Source organism: Salvelinus sp. IW2-2015, linkage group LG20, assembly GCF_002910315.2.
Source record: "Salvelinus sp. IW2-2015 linkage group LG20, ASM291031v2, whole genome shotgun sequence".
Taxonomy (NCBI): Eukaryota; Metazoa; Chordata; class Actinopteri; order Salmoniformes; family Salmonidae; genus Salvelinus; species Salvelinus sp. IW2-2015.
This window is the reverse complement of record NC_036860.1, coordinates 20,928,234-20,947,694: the sequence shown is the minus strand read 5'-3', so window position 1 is coordinate 20,947,694 and position 19,461 is coordinate 20,928,234. Positions and strand designations below refer to the sequence as shown.

Genomic DNA, 19,461 nt, shown 5'->3' with positions numbered 1-19,461 from the left:
TGTTGTGTTGTGTGTGTGTGTGCTTGTCGTTCTTGCCTGGCTAGCGTCCTCAAACCCATGACAGGAGCCCAGTTTCTGTTATACTGCTCCTCTCACAGGAGAGCCCACATCCAGTGACTGTAACATCAGAAACATCTGTTCATGCAAGTTCTGGTGTATCCACTCAGCTCACACAAGGATGCCACCACAAGCTCACTCACAGAATACTGGTGATCAGTTGTTTCTCTCAGTAGATGAGAGGCTTCACATTTCTTATCTGTAGTGGGGCATTCCTGGAGCTGAGTGGAGACACCAGAACTGCAGTACCAGTCACTGGATGTGGTCTCTCCTGGAGAGGAGCATTACGCACACACACACACACACACACACACACACACACACACACACACACACACACACAACACACACACACACACACACACACCACACACAACACACCCACACACACACACCACACACACACACACACACAACACACACACTGCATGACATCAGCAGCACGGTGGTCCAAAACAGCATAACTGGTGAATTTCAACACCAATAAACCCATTAGTTTAAACATGTATTATGTATATGTCAATCTAACAAACCATGCAACTTTCTGAACCATATTTTTGTTTAGTTTCTAGCTTGTTAGAAGGTGTAAACGGTACAATGAAATGGTTACTTGCATAGTGGAGTCTTGTGTTTAGACATGTAGCTAGCTAGCTAAACAATGAACCATAATCYCAACTCCTAACGTTACTATCCTCCATGTATCTACAGTTAGCTAAAGCTAACCAACTAGCTAGGTTTTAACTAGCTCGCTAACATTAGGCTATAACTAGCAATACAAATTTCTCTGAGATACGGATGACATTACTACACAGATCATACACATAATGCTAGTGAGCCAGCCAGCTAACGTTAGCTAGCTAACAGTACGCTTTTATAAATTACTTTCTGGCAACACTAGAAACGTATAATATCTGAAAATGTAGCTAGCTAGACTCTCTTACCCGTATACATGGATGAACGCTTCTCCCTCTGTCACGGTTGCCACGGTTGCCCTTAGCTTGAAGATGTAATCCAGTCAGGTGTTTTATACAACAGCCTTCTGTGTTCTCTTTTTGACTCCCTCCGCATTTGCAATCAAATGCCTCCTTAGCGATCATATTGTGAAGAGCCTTAGCAACAGTTGTGCAGATATCTTTCAAAAAAGCTGCTTTCGAAAGGATTACCTACACATACTGAGCAGCTCATGTGATAGACAGAAGCGTGCTACGTGGCAGACCAATCCGAACTCGTCTCTCGGCATGTCCAGCCCATCCATTATCTCAGCCAATCATGGCTAGTGCAAAGGTTCCTGTCTTTTTCCTGACATGTCACTGATACGACTGTTCCAATAAGCTGACCAGGAAACCTCTGACTTTCTGACCAGCCCAGACGTTGCGGCACCCCACTTCTAAACAACTCTAACTGGACTGTATTCAGAGGGTTGTGAAGTCATCTGAAATCATAGTGACTGTGCTGAACTTGTTTACTCTTGTTTGATAGGTAAGGGTTGTATGGTGTTATTACAGAGTAACTTCTGCAACAAAGGCAGGAAGCCAAGAAAGCAGACATTTTCCAATGGGATTCTGAGAGGTCATGACTGTGCTAACATAACCTTACAGTTAGCCTTGTTTCTACATGAAGACCTCTGCTCACAAAGCACTTCAGGGCTACGTTTTGAAGCTGATCAGTTTGTTGCTGTGGGTGGAGAAATAAAACACCTAGACCGACAGGTAGAGACAACAACCTTCAGCACTAAAGCTACAAAAACATATTCTACTGAAACCTGGTGTCCAGGTAAAACATCTCTCACTTCCAGAGACCTCAAAGAAAAACAGGTAGGCCTAGTCCTGAGATTACTGCCTACAAAGTCATCGGTGTCTCGTCCGTGTGTGTGTGTGTGTGTGTGTGTGTGTGTGTGTGTGTGTGTGAGAGATGCTCCTCTCCAGGGGAGCCCCAGTGCCTGGTGGTACGGCAATCTCCTCTCAGCTCCAGGAATGCCCCACTACAGATAAGAAATGTGAAGCCTCTCATCTACTGAGAGAAACAACTGATCACCAGGGTAGCTGATGAACAGATGTTTCTGTATAACGAAATGGTCCTGTCATGGGTTTGAGGGTGCCAGGAAGAGAGGTGTGGAAAGTCATCCAAAATGTGTCATCCAAAATGTGGAGTTCATTCAATCCAAGATGGCGTAGCAGTCAGACGTGTGTCTTTGTCTTGTCCCGTCCTGTCCTGTCCTGTCCCATGTATATATCGTTTTCTTCGTATATATTTCGTATAGATTTTAATCTCACTTTCCATCTACGGACTGGCAATACTCTCCTGCAACCCGYCTCACCCAATGTGGTACAKATCTGCTATTTTTATACTTTAGAACCGGAACCCCTTTCAGAAGCTAGCCAGCTAACTAGCTACTAGCTAGTAGTCAGTTAGCCAATGCTAGCGGTCCTCACCGTTAACTCGKACATCAGCCGGCCTCAACCCGGTCAATTCCTGCCAGTCTGCACAGCGCGATATCAACCCAGAGCATATTGGACTGCTTTTTCTCTACCACATCTCCGRATTCCTACCGCAAGATCTGAACCTTTACAMCGGATCATCGCAGCTAGCTAGCTGCTATCCAAGTGGTTACTCYKGGTTAACGTCTTGTCCCGGARCAAGCACCAGTTAGCCTGGAGCTAGCCTCGAGCTAGGCCCATCTCCCGGCTAGCCAAAGAGGTCCACCAGCCAATTCTTGGGCTCTTTTACCAATTGGCYTGGACCCTTTACTGCCAACGTGGAGCCCTGCAGATCCATCACGACTGGTCTGCCGACATAACCGTCTGAGGTGGTCTCAACAGGCTCTTTCGTTGCGACGTCGCCAGATGCCCATCTGCTAGCCCYGGCCCRCTAGCTGYCTGAAACSCCGTGTCTCCAGCTCGCCTAGTGTAGCAGCGACTACGGAATTGGCTCCCTGACTCATCTAGTGMTACTCATTGGACCCTATGATCACTCGGCTACACATGCCTCTCCCTAATGTCAATATGCCTTGTCTATTTCTGTTTTGGTTAGTGATTAGTGTCTTATTTCACTGTAGAGCCCCTAGCCCTGCCCAATATGCCTTAGATAGCCCTTTTGTTCCACCCCCCACACATGCGGTGACCTCACCTGTCTTAACTGGTGCCTCTAGAGACAAAACCTCTCGTCACTCAATGCCTAGGTTTACCTCCACTGTACTCACATCCTACCATACCTTGAATCTATTCTTCCRCGCCCAGAAATCTGCTCCTTTTACTCTCTGTACCGAACGCACTAGACGACCAGTTCTTATAGCCTTTAGCCGTACCCTTATCYTACACCTCCTCTGTTCCTCTGGTGATGTATAGGTTAACCCATGCTCTGCAGCCCCCAGCACCACTCCCATTCCCCAGGCCATCTCATTTGTTGACCTCTGTAACCATAAAAGCCTTGGTTTCATGCATGTTAACATGAGAAGCCTCCTCCATAAGTTTGTTTTATTCACTGCTTTAGCACACTCCGCCAACCCTGATGTCCTAGCCGTGTCTGAATTATGGCTTATGAAGGCCACCAAAAATCCTGCAATTTTCATCCCTAACTATAACATCTTCCGACAAGATAGAACTGCCAAAGGGGGCAGAGTTGCAATCTACTGCAGATATAGCCTGCAGGGTTCTGTCATACTATCCAGGTCTGTGACCAAACAATTTGAGCTTCTACTTATAAATATCCACCTTTCAAGTCTCTCACCATTGTCGCTTGTTATAAACCCCCATCAGCCTTCAGCTGTGCCCTGGACACCATATGTGAATTGATTGCCCCCCATMTATCTTCAGATTTCGTACTGTTAGGTGACCAAAACTGGGATATGCTTAACATCCCGGCCGTCCTACAATCTAAAATAGATGCCCTCAATCTCACACAAATTATTAAGGAACATACCAGGTACAACCCTAAATCCGTAACCATGGGCACCCTCTCAGATATCAACATGACCAACTTGCCCTCTAAATACACCTCTGCTGTCTTCAACCAGGATCTCAGCGATCACTGTCTCATTGCGTGCGTGATGGGTCCAYGGTCAAACGACCACCCCTCAACAATGTCAAACGCTCCCTGAAACACTTCAGCGAGCAGGCCTTTCTAATCGACCTGGCCCGGGTATCCTGGAAGGATATTGACTTCATCCCGTCAGTAGAGGATGCCTGGTTGCTCTTTAAAAGTGCTTTCCTCGCCATCTTAAATAAGCATGCCCCTTTCAAAAAATGTAGAACTAAGAACAGATATAGGCCTTGGTTCACCCCAGACTTGACTGCCCTTGACCAGCACAAAAACATCCTGTGGCGTTCTGCATTAGCATTGAATAGCCCCCGCGATATGCAACTTTTCAGGGAAGTCAGGAACCAATATACTCAGTCAGTTAGGAAAGCTAAGGCTAGCTTTATCAAACAGAAATTTGCATCCTGTAGCACTAATTCCAAAAAGTTTTTGGACACTGTAAAGTCCATGGAGAATAAGAGCACCTCCTCCCAGCTGCCCACTGCACTGAGGTTAGGAAACACTGTCACCACAGACAAATCCACTATAATTGAGAATTTCAATAAGCATTTTTCTACGGCTGGCCATGATTTCCACCTGGCCACCCCTACCCCGGCCAACAGCTCAGCACCCCCTGCAGCAACTTGCCCAAGCCCCCCTGCTTCTCCTTCACCCAAATCCAGACAGCTGATGTTCTGAAAGAGCTGCAAAATCTGGATCCCTACAAATCAGCTGGACTAGACAATCTGGACCCTCTCTTTCTAAAAATTATTAGCCAAAATTGTTGCAACCCCTATTACTAGCCTGTTCAACCTCTCTTTCGTATCGTCTGAGATCCCAAAGATTGGAAAGCTGCAGCGCTCATCCCCCTTTTCAATGGGGGAGACACTCTAGACCCAAACAGTTATAGACCTAAGCCATCCTGCCCTGCCTTTCTAAAATCTTCAAAAGCCAAGTTAACAAACAGATCACCGACCATTTAGAATCCCCCGTACCTTCTCCACTATTCAATCTGGTTTCCGAGCTGGTCATGGGTGCACCTCAGGCCACGCTCAAGGTCCTAAACAATATCATAACCGCCATCGATAAAAGACAGTACTGTGCAGCCGTCTTTCATCGAACCGGCCAATGCTTTCGACTCTGTCAATCACCACATTCTTATCGGCAGACTCAATAGCCTTGGTTTCTCAAATGACTGCCTCGCCTGGTTCACCAACTAAGCTTTCAGAAAGAGTTCAGGTGTTCAAATCGGAGGCTTTGTCCGGATCTCTGGTGTCTTTATGGGGTGCCACAGGGTTCTTATCTCTTATTATCAAGATGTCGCTATGCTGCTGGGGATTCTCTGATCCACGTCTACGCAGATGACACCATCTGTATACATCTGGCCGTTTTTTGGACATGTGTTAAAAACTCCAAACGAGCTCCAACAACACTCATTCTGTGGCCTCCAACTGCTTTAAAATGTTAGAAACTAAATGCATGCTCTTCAACATTGTTGCCCACACCCGCCCGCCCGACTAGCATCACTACTCTGGACGGTTCTGACTTAAATCTACCAAAAGGTGTCTGGTTAGACTGTAAAACTCTCCTTCCAGACTCCATTAAGCATTTCCAATCCAAAATTAAATCTAGAATTGGCTTCCTTTTCACAAAAAGCATCCTCATCATGCTGCCAAACATACCTCGTAAAACTGACCATCCTACCAAACCTTGACTTCGCCGATGTCATTTACAAAATAGCCTCCAACACTCTACTCAGCAAACTGGATGTAGTCTATCACAGTGCCATCTGTTTTGTCACCAAAGCCCCATATACTACCCACCACAGCTACCTGCATGCTCTCATTGGCTGGCCCTCATTATATATTCGTCGCCAAACCCACTGGCTCCGGGTCATCTATAAGTCTTTGCTAGGTAAARCCCCGCCTTATCTCAGCTCACTGGTCACCATAGCATCACCCACCCGTAGCACGCGCTCCAGCAAGTATATTTCACTGGTCATCCCCAAAGCCAACACTTCCTTTGACCGCCTTTCCTTCCCGTTCTCTGCTGCCATCGACTGGATGAATTGCAAAAATCACTGAAGCTGGAGTCTTACATCTCCCTCTCTAACTTTAAGCATCAGATGTCAGAGCAGCTTACCGATCACTGTACCTGTACACAGCCAATCTGTAAGTAGCACACCCAACWATCTCATCCCCATATTGTTATTTATCCTCTTGCTCTTTTGCACCCCAGTAATTCTACTTGMACATCATCATCTGCTCATCTATCACTCCARTGTTAATGCTAAATTGTAATTATTTCACCTCTATGGCCTATTTATTGCCTTACCTCCCTACTCTTCTACATTTGCACACACTGTACATAGATGTTTCTATTGTGTTATTGACTGTATGTTTGTTYATGTGTAACTCTGTGTTGTTGTTTTTGTCGCAYTGCTTTGCTTTATCTTGGCCAGGTCGCAGTTGTAAATGAGAACTTGTTCTCAACTGGCCTACCTGGTTAAATAAAGGTGAAATAAAATCCAAATAAAATTTGGACACTGCTGAGAAGTTCTCAGGGATAGACATTAAAGGTTGCTCTATTTCCTGGGCTAAGTGACCTGAGCTGGATGCAAAGAAYTCCAGTAGTCTGGTCTTYCAGGTTTATTTCCCTGTGTGTAGTTTAAAATAGCTAMTTAACATTTACGGCTAAGTGATCATAATCTTCGGGCAACCAAAAAACACTCCTGACTTGCCCAATGGGCRAATGCCTCTCAGACCTTAAAGGGATACTTCAGGATTGTATCTACTTCCCCAGAGTCAGATGAACACATGGATGCCATTTGTATGTCTCTGTGTCCAGTATGAAGGAAGTTATAGGTGGTTTCACGAGCCAATGCTAACTATGATGCTAATGTTATTATTATATTGTCTGGGTTCTTCCAGCCACCGTGTCTATATAACCAGATATCTGAGGTTAGCTCTTCCCAAAGCCACTTATGTTGTCAGCACAGAGCTGACCTATGAATATAGATTTGCTCAGTAATTATATTGTACAACCTCTTGAAATTGTCACTCGTTGTTTCATACATGACCTCTGACCTGTGTTCTTCTTYCCCCCCAGCGATGGAGTACCTGGTGAGTGAACTGAACGTGTTGCTGAAGCTGCTGGACCATGAGAGCGTGAGCACAGCCACAGCAGAGAAGATGAGTGCGATACGGAGCCTACTGGGGCAGCTGCAGCCATCAGGTGAGAGTGTGTGTGTGTGTGTTCCACATTTAACCCAACCCCTCTGAATCAGAGAGGGGAGGGTTCCTTAATCGTCGTCCATGTCATCGGCGCCTGGGAAGCAGTTGTTGTTGGGGTTTAACTGCCTTGCTCAAGGTCAGAACGGCAGATTTTTGTAAATTTTTTCCATGTACTCAGTTCTCTTCTCTGTTAAAGTGAATGGATCAGACTTCGTATACATGAACACTTCCCTTTATGGAAATGGCACCAGCTTTGTGGAATCTTTGTTTGAGGAATTGGGTGAGTTAAATATCATATCTGTATTATTTCATATGACAGAAGGAGAACTTGCTAGACAATCCTACTATACAGTAGCATATGATTTAATTCTTAAAGGAAATCTTTAAAATTATGTTATATTTTATTGTCCCACTCCCAACAGATTGTGACCTGCATGAGCTCAGAGCCTCCCCAGAAGAACTGAAGGATCAGGTAGAGGAGAAAACCTCCAAAATACCACCGTCGAAAGTAAGATAGCCTTTTTGACTATACTGTATAATTGTGTCTATAACACATTTGTTATTGAATTTTGCCTCACCCTAACCCTTTTCCYYCAGAGTCCCACTGACACCCCCCCTCCTCTGCCAACCACCCCTCCTCCAGAGGACTACTATGAGGAGGCAGTGCCCCTGGACCCTGGCACGGTGCCCCAGTACATCACCAACATYGCCACATGCAGTGAGTACTCACATTTCCTCCCGACAGTCACCTATAACCATCTAAAGTCACTGTCCATACACATTGTTATTATTAGGTCACATCTAATCTGTTACCTCCTGCTTTCTTCTAGTCAGCTCAAGTCCCCCAAATTCCATTGAAGATGCATACTATGAAGACGCTGACAACAACTACCCCACCACCCGAATCAATGGCCCGCGCATGAACTCCTGTGAGTATGAAATCATAACACCCTGTTGAGATGAATGTGTACATGTGCTATATTTGCATATCGGGAGGGAGGAGGAACCTTCTTATCCACTAACCTTTGTTTTTCTCCAGACGCTGATTCAGATGCGCTGAGCAGCTCCTATGAGTCGTATGACGAGGAGGATGAGGAGGCGAAGGGCCAGGACAGGACTCGGCGGTGGCAGTCAGAGGAGAACTCTGTGGGCCCCATGAAGGACTGTCGCATCTGTGCCTTCCTGTTGCGCAAGAAACGCTTCGGACAGTGGGCAAAACAGCTGACCGTTGTCCGTGACAACAGATTACAGGTAGGACAACAGGAACTTTTCTGCTGTCTGTTGCATGTGTTTATTATTAAATGTTTATTACACACCAGGGCTGAGGTAACTAAGACACATTTTGACATAAGTGATATGCAGTGAAAATTATAAAAAAGTATAGAGTATAAAAAAACGATTGTTTGCGTCTTTCTCTGCAGTGCTACAAGAGCATCAAAGACAGCAGCCCACACATTGAGCTGCCGCTGAACCTGTGTAACGTCATCTACGTCCCCAAAGACGCACGCCGCAAGAAGCACAAGCTGCGTTTCTCCCTGCCTGGGGGAGAGGCCTTGGTGCTGGCTGTCCAGAGCAAGGAACAGGCGGAGCGATGGCTYAAGGTGATCCGGGAGGTGGTCAGTCAGGCCAGCAGCAATGACGGATTAGAGGGCTCCTCCTCTCCTATGATCCAGAGGAAGAAAGATCTGGACAAGGTGGGCCTTCCCCTCTGTAACCCCGCTGGCTACCACACTCAGYCTATAGGTCTGTAATCCAACACACTGTATGCACTGAATAGACCYCTATGGGATCCCCTGTTTTCCTCAAACAGACTCAGACACTCTGGGACTGGTGCTTTCACAAGCTATGTTTAACATCCACATATATCACCATGCTGCAGTAACCAGACAAACAAAGAGGTGTGRTGSGTCCGCACTCAAAAAGATGTCACATAAAGCTTCCTGCATTCTTTTTTTCCCACTGCATCAGGGATAGTGTACACAGACGTTTCGGCTTTACAGCCTTCTACAGAGTGTAGGTACAATTTTCTTTTAATTCAAAGAAGAATTTGTAAAGAACAACATATAAGTAGCAGGTGCTTCTAATCAGGGTTGCCACTCATCTGCCAATCAGGGACGGGTCTTTTCTGGTCTACCTGTATASAAATTAGCCACGAAGAAKTAGAGAATTATGGCAGCGAGCACGAAGGGCGACTCACAAATCAATCGCCCCAGGTGTCCGCTCACCTGAATACATCACATCAATTCACGAGTTAGCCCACCACAAAGGACATCTGGCAAAGCCGTTCATGAATATGCGTGTCCAACTCATAAACAACATACAAAATCTGATATGGATAGTGTTCTTGTATAACAGTATAATTGAGGCTTATAGGAAGGAGGTGAAATCTAATTCTTTAAGATACAGAATTTAATTTATATATCCACATGGCTTCTCTTTGGAGTAATTTGTTGTCATAGTAAATAACCAGGCAGAATGAAAACAGTCCAGTGAAGAGACAGACAGACATACTCCCTGTTTGACACCCCTGGTGTAACACTGCCTGATCTTTATCAGTTAAAATGATGGTGTGTTTACTCAGTGTCAACACTCGATCAGACGCTCATGCTGCCTGCTGACTGTGGGAAGGAAACAGCTGTCAAAGTAAAGGGCTAACAATCAGCAACTGAAACTCCACATAGAGGAAAACAGAGTGATTTCATTACAGCCTAAATATATGGCTTTGGACAGACAGACTGTTGAACCCATTTCAGGATTATTCTGAGACGATAAGGACTTTTAGGCAGTGTGCCACCATGTGGGTATGTCCTAGCTGGAAATCGTTCTCTCATTGCAGGGTCTACAGTTGAAGTCGGAATTTTACATACACCTTAGCCAAATACATTTAACCACAGTTTTTCATAATTCCCGACATTTAATCCTACWAAAAATTCCCTGTTTTAGGTCAGTTAGGATCGCCACTTTACTTTAAGAATGTGAAATGTCAGAATAATAATAGAGAGAATGATTTATTTCAGCTTTTATTTCTTTCATCACATTCCCAGTGGGCCAGAAGTTTACATACACTCAATTAGTATTTGGTACCATTGCCTTTAAATTGTTTAACTTGGGTCAAATGTTTTGTGTAACCTTCCTCAAGCTTCCCACAATAAGTTGGGTGAATTTTGTCCCATTCCTCCTGACAGAGCTGGTGCACCTGAGTCAGGTGTGTAAGCCTCCTTGCTCGCACACGCTTTTTCAGTTCTGCCCACAAATTTTCTATAGGATGGAGGTCAGGACTTTGTGATGGCCACTCCAATACCTTGACTTTGTTGTCCTTAAGACATTTTGCCACAACTTTGGAAATATGCTTGGGGTCATTGTCCATTTGGAAGACCCATTTGCGACCAAGCTTTAACTTCCTGACTGATGTATTGAGATGTTGCTTCAATATATTCACATAATTTTCCTCCGTCATGATGCCATCTATTTTGTGAAGTGCACCAGTTCCTCCTGCAGCAAAGCACCCCCACAACATGATGCTAACACCCCCGTTCTTCACGGTTGGGATGGTGTTCTTTGGCTTGCAAGGCTCCCCCTTTATCCTCCAAACATAACGACGGTCATTATGGCCAAACAGTTCTATTTTTGTTTCATCAGAGCAGAGGACATTTCTCCAAAAAGTACGATCCTTGTCCCCATGTGCAGTTGCAAACCGTAATCTGTCTGTAAACAATTGTTGGAAAAATTACTTGTGTCATGCACAAAGTAGATGTCCTAACCGGCTTGCCAAAACTATAGTGGTTGAAAAATTTGGTTTAATGACTCCAACCTAAGTGTATGTAAACTTCCAACTTCAACTGTATGTATGTGAGAGTGAGTGGATGCGTGTGTGTGTTTCAAGTTTCAAAAGCTACATGCACAAGTACAGTGACATGCCTTTCTTGCGAGCATGGCATGTGCCGCCACTAACCTAATCCCTCCCCCACTCCCGTCTTCTGTCTTAGTTAGTAGGAGCTGACAAGCACACCTCCGACTCTGACAGCGTGGCCACTGGTGACAACCTACCCTCTGGTCAGCTCCGGGACAACTGTGACCAAGGTTAGGCTCCAATCTGCCTCAAAATACCTGAACATCCCCGTATGGCTGTATTCTTATATACATACTGCAGCTTTGTATTTACCTGTCTGCATTCTGATAGTTCTGCATTGTGAGAGACCACGTCAGTTACAAGATGTAAGGAGGATCTGTATTTTAAATTTAGAAAAATATTCTGTTCTGTATTTAAAACTGTTACAGGCCCAAGCAGAGTGAAATGTAGCACTATGTTGGGCAGTAGATTGTCAACATAGAGAAGGAGAAAAATGAATTAACAAGGAGAGTGATCCATGTTCTTGGGTCAGAAGAGGGGTAAACATTTTGATGTTTAACCTAAAGCACATAAAAGACAGGAAGTGTGGCTCAGAGCAGAAACATCCTTCCTGCCCTCTTCCTGCCTTTGTCTCACAATGACATCAAAGGACATATACTGTACGTACACAAGGCAGAGAGAGTAGCACCTGATAGACAGAGCGGGGAGACTTCCAAACAAACAAAAATATTGTGCCACATTATAACTTTAGCTTCCGGTAAATAAGAATCCTAACAAAAAKAGGTGTTTTCAGACACATTTGTAAACAACTGTGTGTTTCTATTCAGGGAAGGGGAAGAGGGGGGCGTTTACAGAGTTGACGGGATCTATGAGCAGAGCGGCTGGACGGAAGATCAACAGGATCATCAGTTTCTCTAAGAAGAAGCCTCCTCTCCCAGGAGACACTCTGACCTCTTCCWACCGTGACGACAATCCCCGCTGTGGTGAGCACACTGCATCCATGTCATATTTGACATTTTTCTCTCTCTCAGTCATAATCTCTGGGCTGAACCCTGTGCAYAGCTAGTTGTAGCTACTTATTACTGCAGCTTTATGTGTTGCAAATTGAGATTCTGCAGCCTCCCAGGCTCTGCATTATGTTACTATTCTCATCTTTCTTTTGCCCTTCCACCTTTAAAACCTGTTTTTTTCCACTTCCCCATATAATAACCTTTATGGAAAGTCCAACAGTGAGAATATGTATGTATTCCTTTCCCTTGTCCCCAGGTTATCTGAATGTGCTTGTGAACCAGTGCTGGAGGGAGAGGTGGTGCTGTGTAAAGGGTGGAACACTGTACCTGCACAAAGAAAGGGGTGACCTGCGTACTCACGTCAGCGCTGTGGTCCTCCATGGGGCCGAGGTYGTACCTGGACTGGGGCCCAAGCACCCCTTCGCTTTCCGCATCCTGCAAGGAGGCAACGAGGTGGCTGCATTGGAGGTATGTCTGCGTGTGTGTATTTGTATCCCAATGTATGATATTTTCTCCCCTATTACAGACTTAAATCTCTTGCCCAGTATCTCCGGTCTGTCTCATGGGTTCTAGTCCCGTTTGGGATCAGTGACATGTGATGATGTAAGTGTCCCTGTGTGTCCATCAGGCCAGCTGTTCAGAGGAGATGGGCCGCTGGCTGGGGGTCCTGCTGGCAGAGTCTGGCTGCGCCACCACCCCAGAGGCCCTGCATTACGACTATGTGGACGTGGACACCATCACTAACATCACAGACGCAGCAAGACACTCCTTCCTGTGAGTCTGATAGAGTGGGGCCCTTTGGCCTGGGATCATTTCTAAATGCTCAAAGTGCTTTACATTGTAATGGGAGTACATTTGCTAATGCTAGATGGTCATTATTGGTAAATGCTTATGTCTCTTTCCTCCTCATCTTGTCCCATAGTTGGGCTACCTCCTCCAGTGGYGCCTCCACAGACACCAGAACCTATGATGAGGTTCCTTATGAGGGTGTATTGGTAAGGAGATTTACAGTAAATCGAATGAATCCACACGTCTGTGTCCACCCTTAACTGCAGCTGAAGTTTAAAGGATCCAGTTGATGAATGATCTGTTCCACTATCCTCTCATATCTCAGGGAGTAGGAGTCWGAGGGCTTTTTATTCTAGCGCAGTTTGAAGGCCTGCTGAAAGTCGATCGGCTCCTCTGTGTGTATGTGGGAGGGTAGATAGAAGCTCATCAGAAATCATCCCTAGAACACTTTCAGAGCACTTCTGAATTGTGAAAGCAGTACAGAGATCTCGCACACAGCCCTGACTCTTTTGGGAAAACTATTTGCTGGAAAGTATGACAGTCATATCCAACTGTGTATCCAGCTGTGTCAAGTCTTTTCATTCAATCCAGCTTTCACAATTTGACTGTAATACTTTGTGATACATCTCTCACATTCCAGTTTACTCAACTTGAAGTGGTTAGTTTATTTAACTTGTGGTCTAGTTTCTCAAAAACAGTACGTTTCCAGTAAGTTTTCCAATACCAAACTTTACATATCACACATTAGTGACAGAGTTCATCTGTTCGTTCCTCTCTCCTCCCTCTCTCTCATCGCTGGCCATCACCTCTTTTCAACTCTTTATTCTCTCATATCTTTCTCCACTTACACACCTTTCCCTCCCTGTTACCCTGTCTTTCTCATCATATCTCCTTTCCCGATTCCCCCTTCCCTACGCTTCCCTCCACAGCAGCCAGAGAAGCCAGTACCTAGACCAGGATCGCAGGTGAAACGCCACTCTTCTTTCTCCAGCAGCAGAGAGATAGAGAAGGCGGATTCCTTAGTCACCATAAAGAGACACGGCTCCAGTAAGTCCCCCGAAGGTCAGCCAAGACTGTGTGTGATGCTGGGAACATAGGGGGGAATTGGACATTATCTCACCTTTTTAGAGTACGCCTAGAAAATACCTATATGATGTATAAATGTGACCACTCAGAAATRTATTTYCGGGGTTTCTCTGTCTTTAGATGCKAATCAGTATGCATCAGGGAAGTATGGCAAAACACGAGCCGAGGAGGATGCCAGGAGGTACCTGAAAGAGAAAGAAGAGATGGAGAAGGAGCGAGAGGTCATAAAAAATGCCCTGCTCGTATTACGCAATGATAGGAAAGAGGTGAAGGAACAACTGAAGGATGCTACAGGTAAGAAAGTAAAACACATTCTTGTATTGAATTTCCTTAAATAGAGAGAGCAAACCTCGACCATTTCTTTTGCATAGATTAATGGTCCACCTACTGCTTGGCCACAGTATAGGAATTCATCACTCAGACATATTGAGGAGCCATGGAGCCTAACAAATGAATGACTGTGTGTGACTGTGTTCAGGTAAGCAGCAGAAGCAGCTAGAGAAGCGTTTGGCCCAGCTGGAGGAAAGCTGCAGGGGGAAGGAGGGGGAGCGGGTGGACCTGGAGCTGCGTCTCAATGAGGTGAAGGAGAACCTAAAGAAGTCCCTGGCTGGAGGGGTGCTGGGGCCGCTCACAGAGAGCAAACCCCCCACTAGCAAACCCCCCAGAAAGGTACCTGGCCTACAGCTTCGCCTACAGCACATCACGAAGAGTTATATCAAGTCTACTCTAGACCATGGTTTATTGTAGATAAGCTAAACCGTATACTTTTGGGGTCAATTCGAATTGAAGGCAACCAATTCAGGAAGTCATTTAAATTTATAATAAAATAAATGGGCCAAGGTTTGAAAATAATTGCTTCTACATTTCAGTTGATTGAGAATTCATTGAATTGACCCCAACACTGCTTTGCATTATTCGGGTTTTTATGTTGAAGATTTCTTACTGTCTTAGCATGTATTTCCATCTGAGGTGTTTTGTTGAGTATTGTACGTAGAAATRGTATTATTTACCCATAAACAGACATTCTCAAGCTCTTTCCTCGTACTGTATGTCCAGGTCCGGATCAGTAAAGTTGACAACACATACACTGAGGCATCCATGCCAGTCAACTGTGCTGCGGAGATGCGGAAGTGCCCCCCATCCATCTGTTCATCTAGCAAGGGGAACGTCATGCAGAAAGCCAAGGTAGGCTGTCATAAAACAAGATCCAGGGCACCCATTGACATGAACCTGTTTAATTAAGTAGCACTGTGTCTCAATGTTCTATATCACAATCAGAACGCAGACTGTAACAAACGTACAGCAAGATCAGCCCTCGTAGGTGTACTTTATGTACAAACACTAAATGTGTGCCCTGTTTCTTTTTAGGAATGGGAGTCCAAAAAGGGGACTTAGAGAGACACTGCTCATTCAGATGGTCAGTCAAATGCTTGTTGTCTTGGAACATGTTGGAGTTGATTTGAAAAAGGAGGAGGGGTGAAGCAGGGACTCCATTATCTTCAACTTTTCCACTTCCCTCTTGGAGAGCCAAATATTTACTGCACATCGCTGAGCTGAAAAAATTGTGACAGGGGAACACAACTCCTGGAATTGTTGAAAAACATCATTCAAAGCCCTATCAGTCACTAGGAAACACTGAATGCTCATTCTGTAGCATGACACTTGTTTTGTGATTCAGTAATTGCTTGTGTTGCATGTGGTATTGTTGTTCCTTCAGAGTGTGGAAGAGGATATGTTCTGAGGACTCCATGTGGACACATCAGGCTGGACTTGAGATGTTGAGAGGAGAGATTTTTAGAGGGTGAATATGCATACACATTATGCACATATCTGCAAGAATAGATAATAAAGGGAAAGAGAATATTGTATTGACTGTGAGAGTTTGTTGTTGGAATAGTTGCCTAAAAGAGATACTGTATCCCATAGAAATACCGTTTTATGCTCCACTACGTAAGTCATTTCAAAACATGCACAGATGTTCAGAGTGGGAGGGGAGAAAAACCTTCCATGAAGTGCATCAAACATTATTCCAGATCTTGTTTTAACAACTTGCCGGACCACAGACAGAAAAACACAAGACACATTATGACACCTGTATAAATGTTATAAATGTTATTACCATTGTTATGGTAATGTGAGACTAATTATGTGACTAAACAATGATGTTTCCGTATTACGTAATTCACTCACCGTTTCTCACTGTAATGAGCCTTTTAMTTCTAATGACTTTTGCACTTTACTTTATTTCTATGTGTATTGTACATAAAAGCTCTTCATTGAAATTGTCTGACTTTTTCAAACCGGTCTGATGGTCATGTCACAGAAAGGATAGCAGAGGGTGTTTGTGTGTATGTGTGTGGCAGTAAGAACCTGTTAATACGCCTGTAATAGACTATTGGAGAATTCATTGAAAGAATGATGATGGGATTACACACCTCCACCAGTTGGGTCCTTGCTATCCGGTATCCTTGGGATGCCTCTACCCTATTGAAGTTCAAATTGAAAATGGTTACGGTATTTGGTATATTATTAGGATCCCCATTAGCTGTTGCGAAAGCAGCAGATACTCTTCCTGGTAAGGGTTAAGGTTAGGTAAGGGTAGGGGTTAGGGTTTAGGGTAGGGATGTCCCAAGGAACCCTGTATACCACTAACCCCAACAGTTGGAAGGAGGAGCAGGACAAGGGTGGGGCAGTAATGAACCCTGCCCATTTCTACAATTTCTCTTAAAATKGTATTTTAAACCTAACCTTAACCATACCGCTAACCTTATGCCTAACCCTAACCTTAAATTAAGACCAAAAAGCTAAGTATGAAAAAGTCGCTTTGGATAAGAGCGTCTGCTAAATTACTAAAATGTTGACTTTGTGGCTGTGGAATCTGACTTTGTGCCTGTCATGTTCGTACATGTATTTACCTTGCAGTGCCTGAGGGTGGCGCTGTTAGTATTTACATGTGATCATCTGCACTTGCACTTGACCAATGACATAAGATAAACATGCATCCCTGCCTCAGTGTGCTAATATATTACATGGTGTCAGAAGTTAAAAAGTAATACAAAGGGAAGCTCAACATTATGGAACAAAATGAGACCACCGACTACTCTGAACCTAGAGGGAAATCTAGCCCAAAATTGGAGAGTGTGCTTAGGGTCGTTGTCCTGTTGGAAGGTGAACCTTTGCCCCAGTCTGAGGTCCTGAGCACTTTGGAGCAGGTTTTCATCAAGCAAAGAAGGCCTGAAACCATAATCCGAAAAGGTCAGAGCAATACAAGAAATGCCAAAGCTAGAGGACAAAGCAGCGCTTCAGAGGTTCATGGGAATTTTGCATTATCTCACAAAAGTTCATCCCACCACCAGCACCCCACTGAGACATCTGCTGGAAGAGCTTCAAAAGCTTGAAAACACCCATCAGCAATGTGCCAGTTTTAAAGTACTACAATGTGACAAAAACACTGACACTATCTGTGGATGCAAGGTCAGAAGGCTTGGGAGCTGTCATCCTGCAAGATGGTCAGCCAATCGCATRCGGGTCAAGATCCCTCACAGACTGTAAAAAGAGAGACGCTAAAATTGGAAAAAGAGCTACTGGTGATAGTGTATGGCTGCGAGAAGCTTCATCAATACCTGTATTTCATCAATACCAAATCCAGGTGGAATCAGACCACAAGCCCTTGGAAACAAGGAATCTTCAAGAAGTTGCTCCAGAAAGCACCAGCCAGACTCCAGAGAATGCTGATAAGACTACAGAGACAGAGTCTACATGTGACATACAAACCAGGAAAGGAGATGCACATTGCTGATGCACTGAGCCGAGCATACCTGAAGGAACAGCGAGAAATTGCTGGATGTAAACTACATCGCTCATCAACTTCCTGTTTCAGAAGAGAAATGGCAGCAATTCAAAACAGCAACAGCAGAAGATGAARAGTTAAGACTGGTCACAGAAACAGTTAAAAAAGGATAGCCAGACATGAGAGAGAAAGTTGCAAAGAAAATAAAGCACTACTGGACCTTCAGTGAGGACTTGACATACTCAGATGGACTGCTGTTCAAAAGTTCAAAACTTGTCTTTCCTCAGAAAATGAGAGAAAAAATTATGGGGAAAAAATACATGAAGCACACATGGGAATCGTAAAATGTAAGGAACGAGCAAGGGATGTTCTGTTCTGGCCAGGCATGGCTAAACAGATTAAAGTGCAGTCTGCAACACATACAAAAACAACAACTAAAGGGAGCTTGTCTCATCCAGTCCCAGAGAGAGCTTGGGCCAAAGTTGGAGTGGACCTCYTCCATTACAACGACACAGAATATCTACTATGTGTGGATTACTACTCAAAATACACAGAAATCTCCAAGYTCAGTGGAACAACAAGTAAACACATMATTACAGCACTAAAGTCAATCTTTGCAAGGCATGGGGTGCCTGACGTTTTGTTCTCCGACAATGGAAGACAGTTGGTGAGTCAATAAATGTCAGCTGGGAGTTCAAACATGTCACGCCGAGCCCTAGATTTCCACAGTCAAACGGCCAAGCTGAGAGAGCAGTTCAGACTGTGAAAACCTGTAGAAAAAAAGCACAAGACAGCAACGGATATCCTTACATAGCTCTCCTTCGACTACAGAAACACACCCCTGGACGGAGTAGGTCTCACCTGCACAACGAATAATGGGAAGAAGGCTGAAGGCAAAGATTCCGGATTCAAAGACATTGTTAACCTGTCTAGGACTGCACATTCCACTGAAAAGGCAGCGCGGGAAATTCAAAAATATTTTTTTGAAATATTTAACTTTCACACATTAACAAGTCCAACACAGCAAATGAAAGATAAACATCTTGTGAATCCAGCCAACATGTMYGATTTTTTWAAATGTTTTACAGCGAAAACAGCACATATATTTATGTTAGCTCACCACCAAATCCAAAAAAGCACAGACATTTCTTTCACAGCAAAGGTAGCTTTCACAAAACCCACAAATAGAGATAAAATTAATCACTAACCTTTGAACATCTTCATCAGATGAGTCATATAACATCATGTTACACAATACATTTATGTTTTGTTCGATAATGTGCATATATATATATATTTTAAAAATCGCAGTTTACATTGGCGCGTTATGTGCAGTAATGTTTTGATTCCAAAACATCTGGTGATTTTGCAGAAATACTCATAATAAACATTGATAAAAGATRCAAGTGTTATTCACATAATTAAAGATAAACTTATCCTCTATGCAACTGCTGTGTCAGATTTCAAAATAAACTTTACGGAAAAAGATTAATCTGAGAACGGCGCTCAGAGCACAATCCAGCCAAAGAAATAGTTGCCATTTTGGCGTCAACAAAAGCTACAAAAACACTATAAATATGCACTTACCTTCGAATAACTTCATCAGAAGGCACTCCCAGGATTCCCAGATCG

The 19,461-nt window shown here is 44.2% G+C and overlaps 2 protein-coding genes across 7 annotated transcripts in view; both read left to right on the top strand.

The window, feature by feature from the left end:
• Positions 1-16,090, top strand: part of LOC111981270 (actin filament-associated protein 1-like 1) — a 44,373-nt gene extending 28,283 nt beyond the window's left edge. For 3 of the 6 annotated variants that reach the window (XM_024012471.2, XM_024012476.2, XM_024012475.2), the window contains exons 2-18: positions 7,180-7,305; positions 7,501-7,584; positions 7,727-7,812; positions 7,902-8,022; positions 8,135-8,233; positions 8,344-8,555; positions 8,726-8,998; positions 11,291-11,384; positions 11,982-12,137; positions 12,421-12,632; positions 12,793-12,938; positions 13,087-13,159; positions 13,883-14,015; positions 14,160-14,333; positions 14,518-14,708; positions 15,096-15,224; positions 15,408-16,090. In XM_024012471.2, coding sequence (XP_023868239.1) covers positions 7,180-7,305; positions 7,501-7,584; positions 7,727-7,812; positions 7,902-8,022; positions 8,135-8,233; positions 8,344-8,555; positions 8,726-8,998; positions 11,291-11,384; positions 11,982-12,137; positions 12,421-12,632; positions 12,793-12,938; positions 13,087-13,159; positions 13,883-14,015; positions 14,160-14,333; positions 14,518-14,708; positions 15,096-15,224; positions 15,408-15,434 — 2,336 coding nt within the window. In that variant the 3' untranslated portion in view covers positions 15,435-16,090. The remainder of the gene's footprint in view (positions 1-7,179; positions 7,306-7,500; positions 7,585-7,726; positions 7,813-7,901; positions 8,023-8,134; positions 8,234-8,343; positions 8,556-8,725; positions 8,999-11,290; positions 11,385-11,981; positions 12,138-12,420; positions 12,633-12,792; positions 12,939-13,086; positions 13,160-13,882; positions 14,016-14,159; positions 14,334-14,517; positions 14,709-15,095; positions 15,225-15,407) is intronic. The other 3 variants (XM_024012472.2, XM_070449266.1, XM_024012474.2) reach the window with 3 other exon arrangements.
• A 1,416-nt stretch (positions 16,091-17,506) lies between these two features.
• LOC111981271 (actin filament-associated protein 1-like 1) overlaps positions 17,507-19,461 on the top strand; it is a 7,801-nt gene continuing 5,846 nt past the window's right edge. Inside the window, exon 1 of the mRNA XM_024012478.2 lies at positions 17,507-17,548. Within this exon, the coding sequence (XP_023868246.2) occupies positions 17,507-17,548 (42 nt within the window). The remainder of the gene's footprint in view (positions 17,549-19,461) is intronic.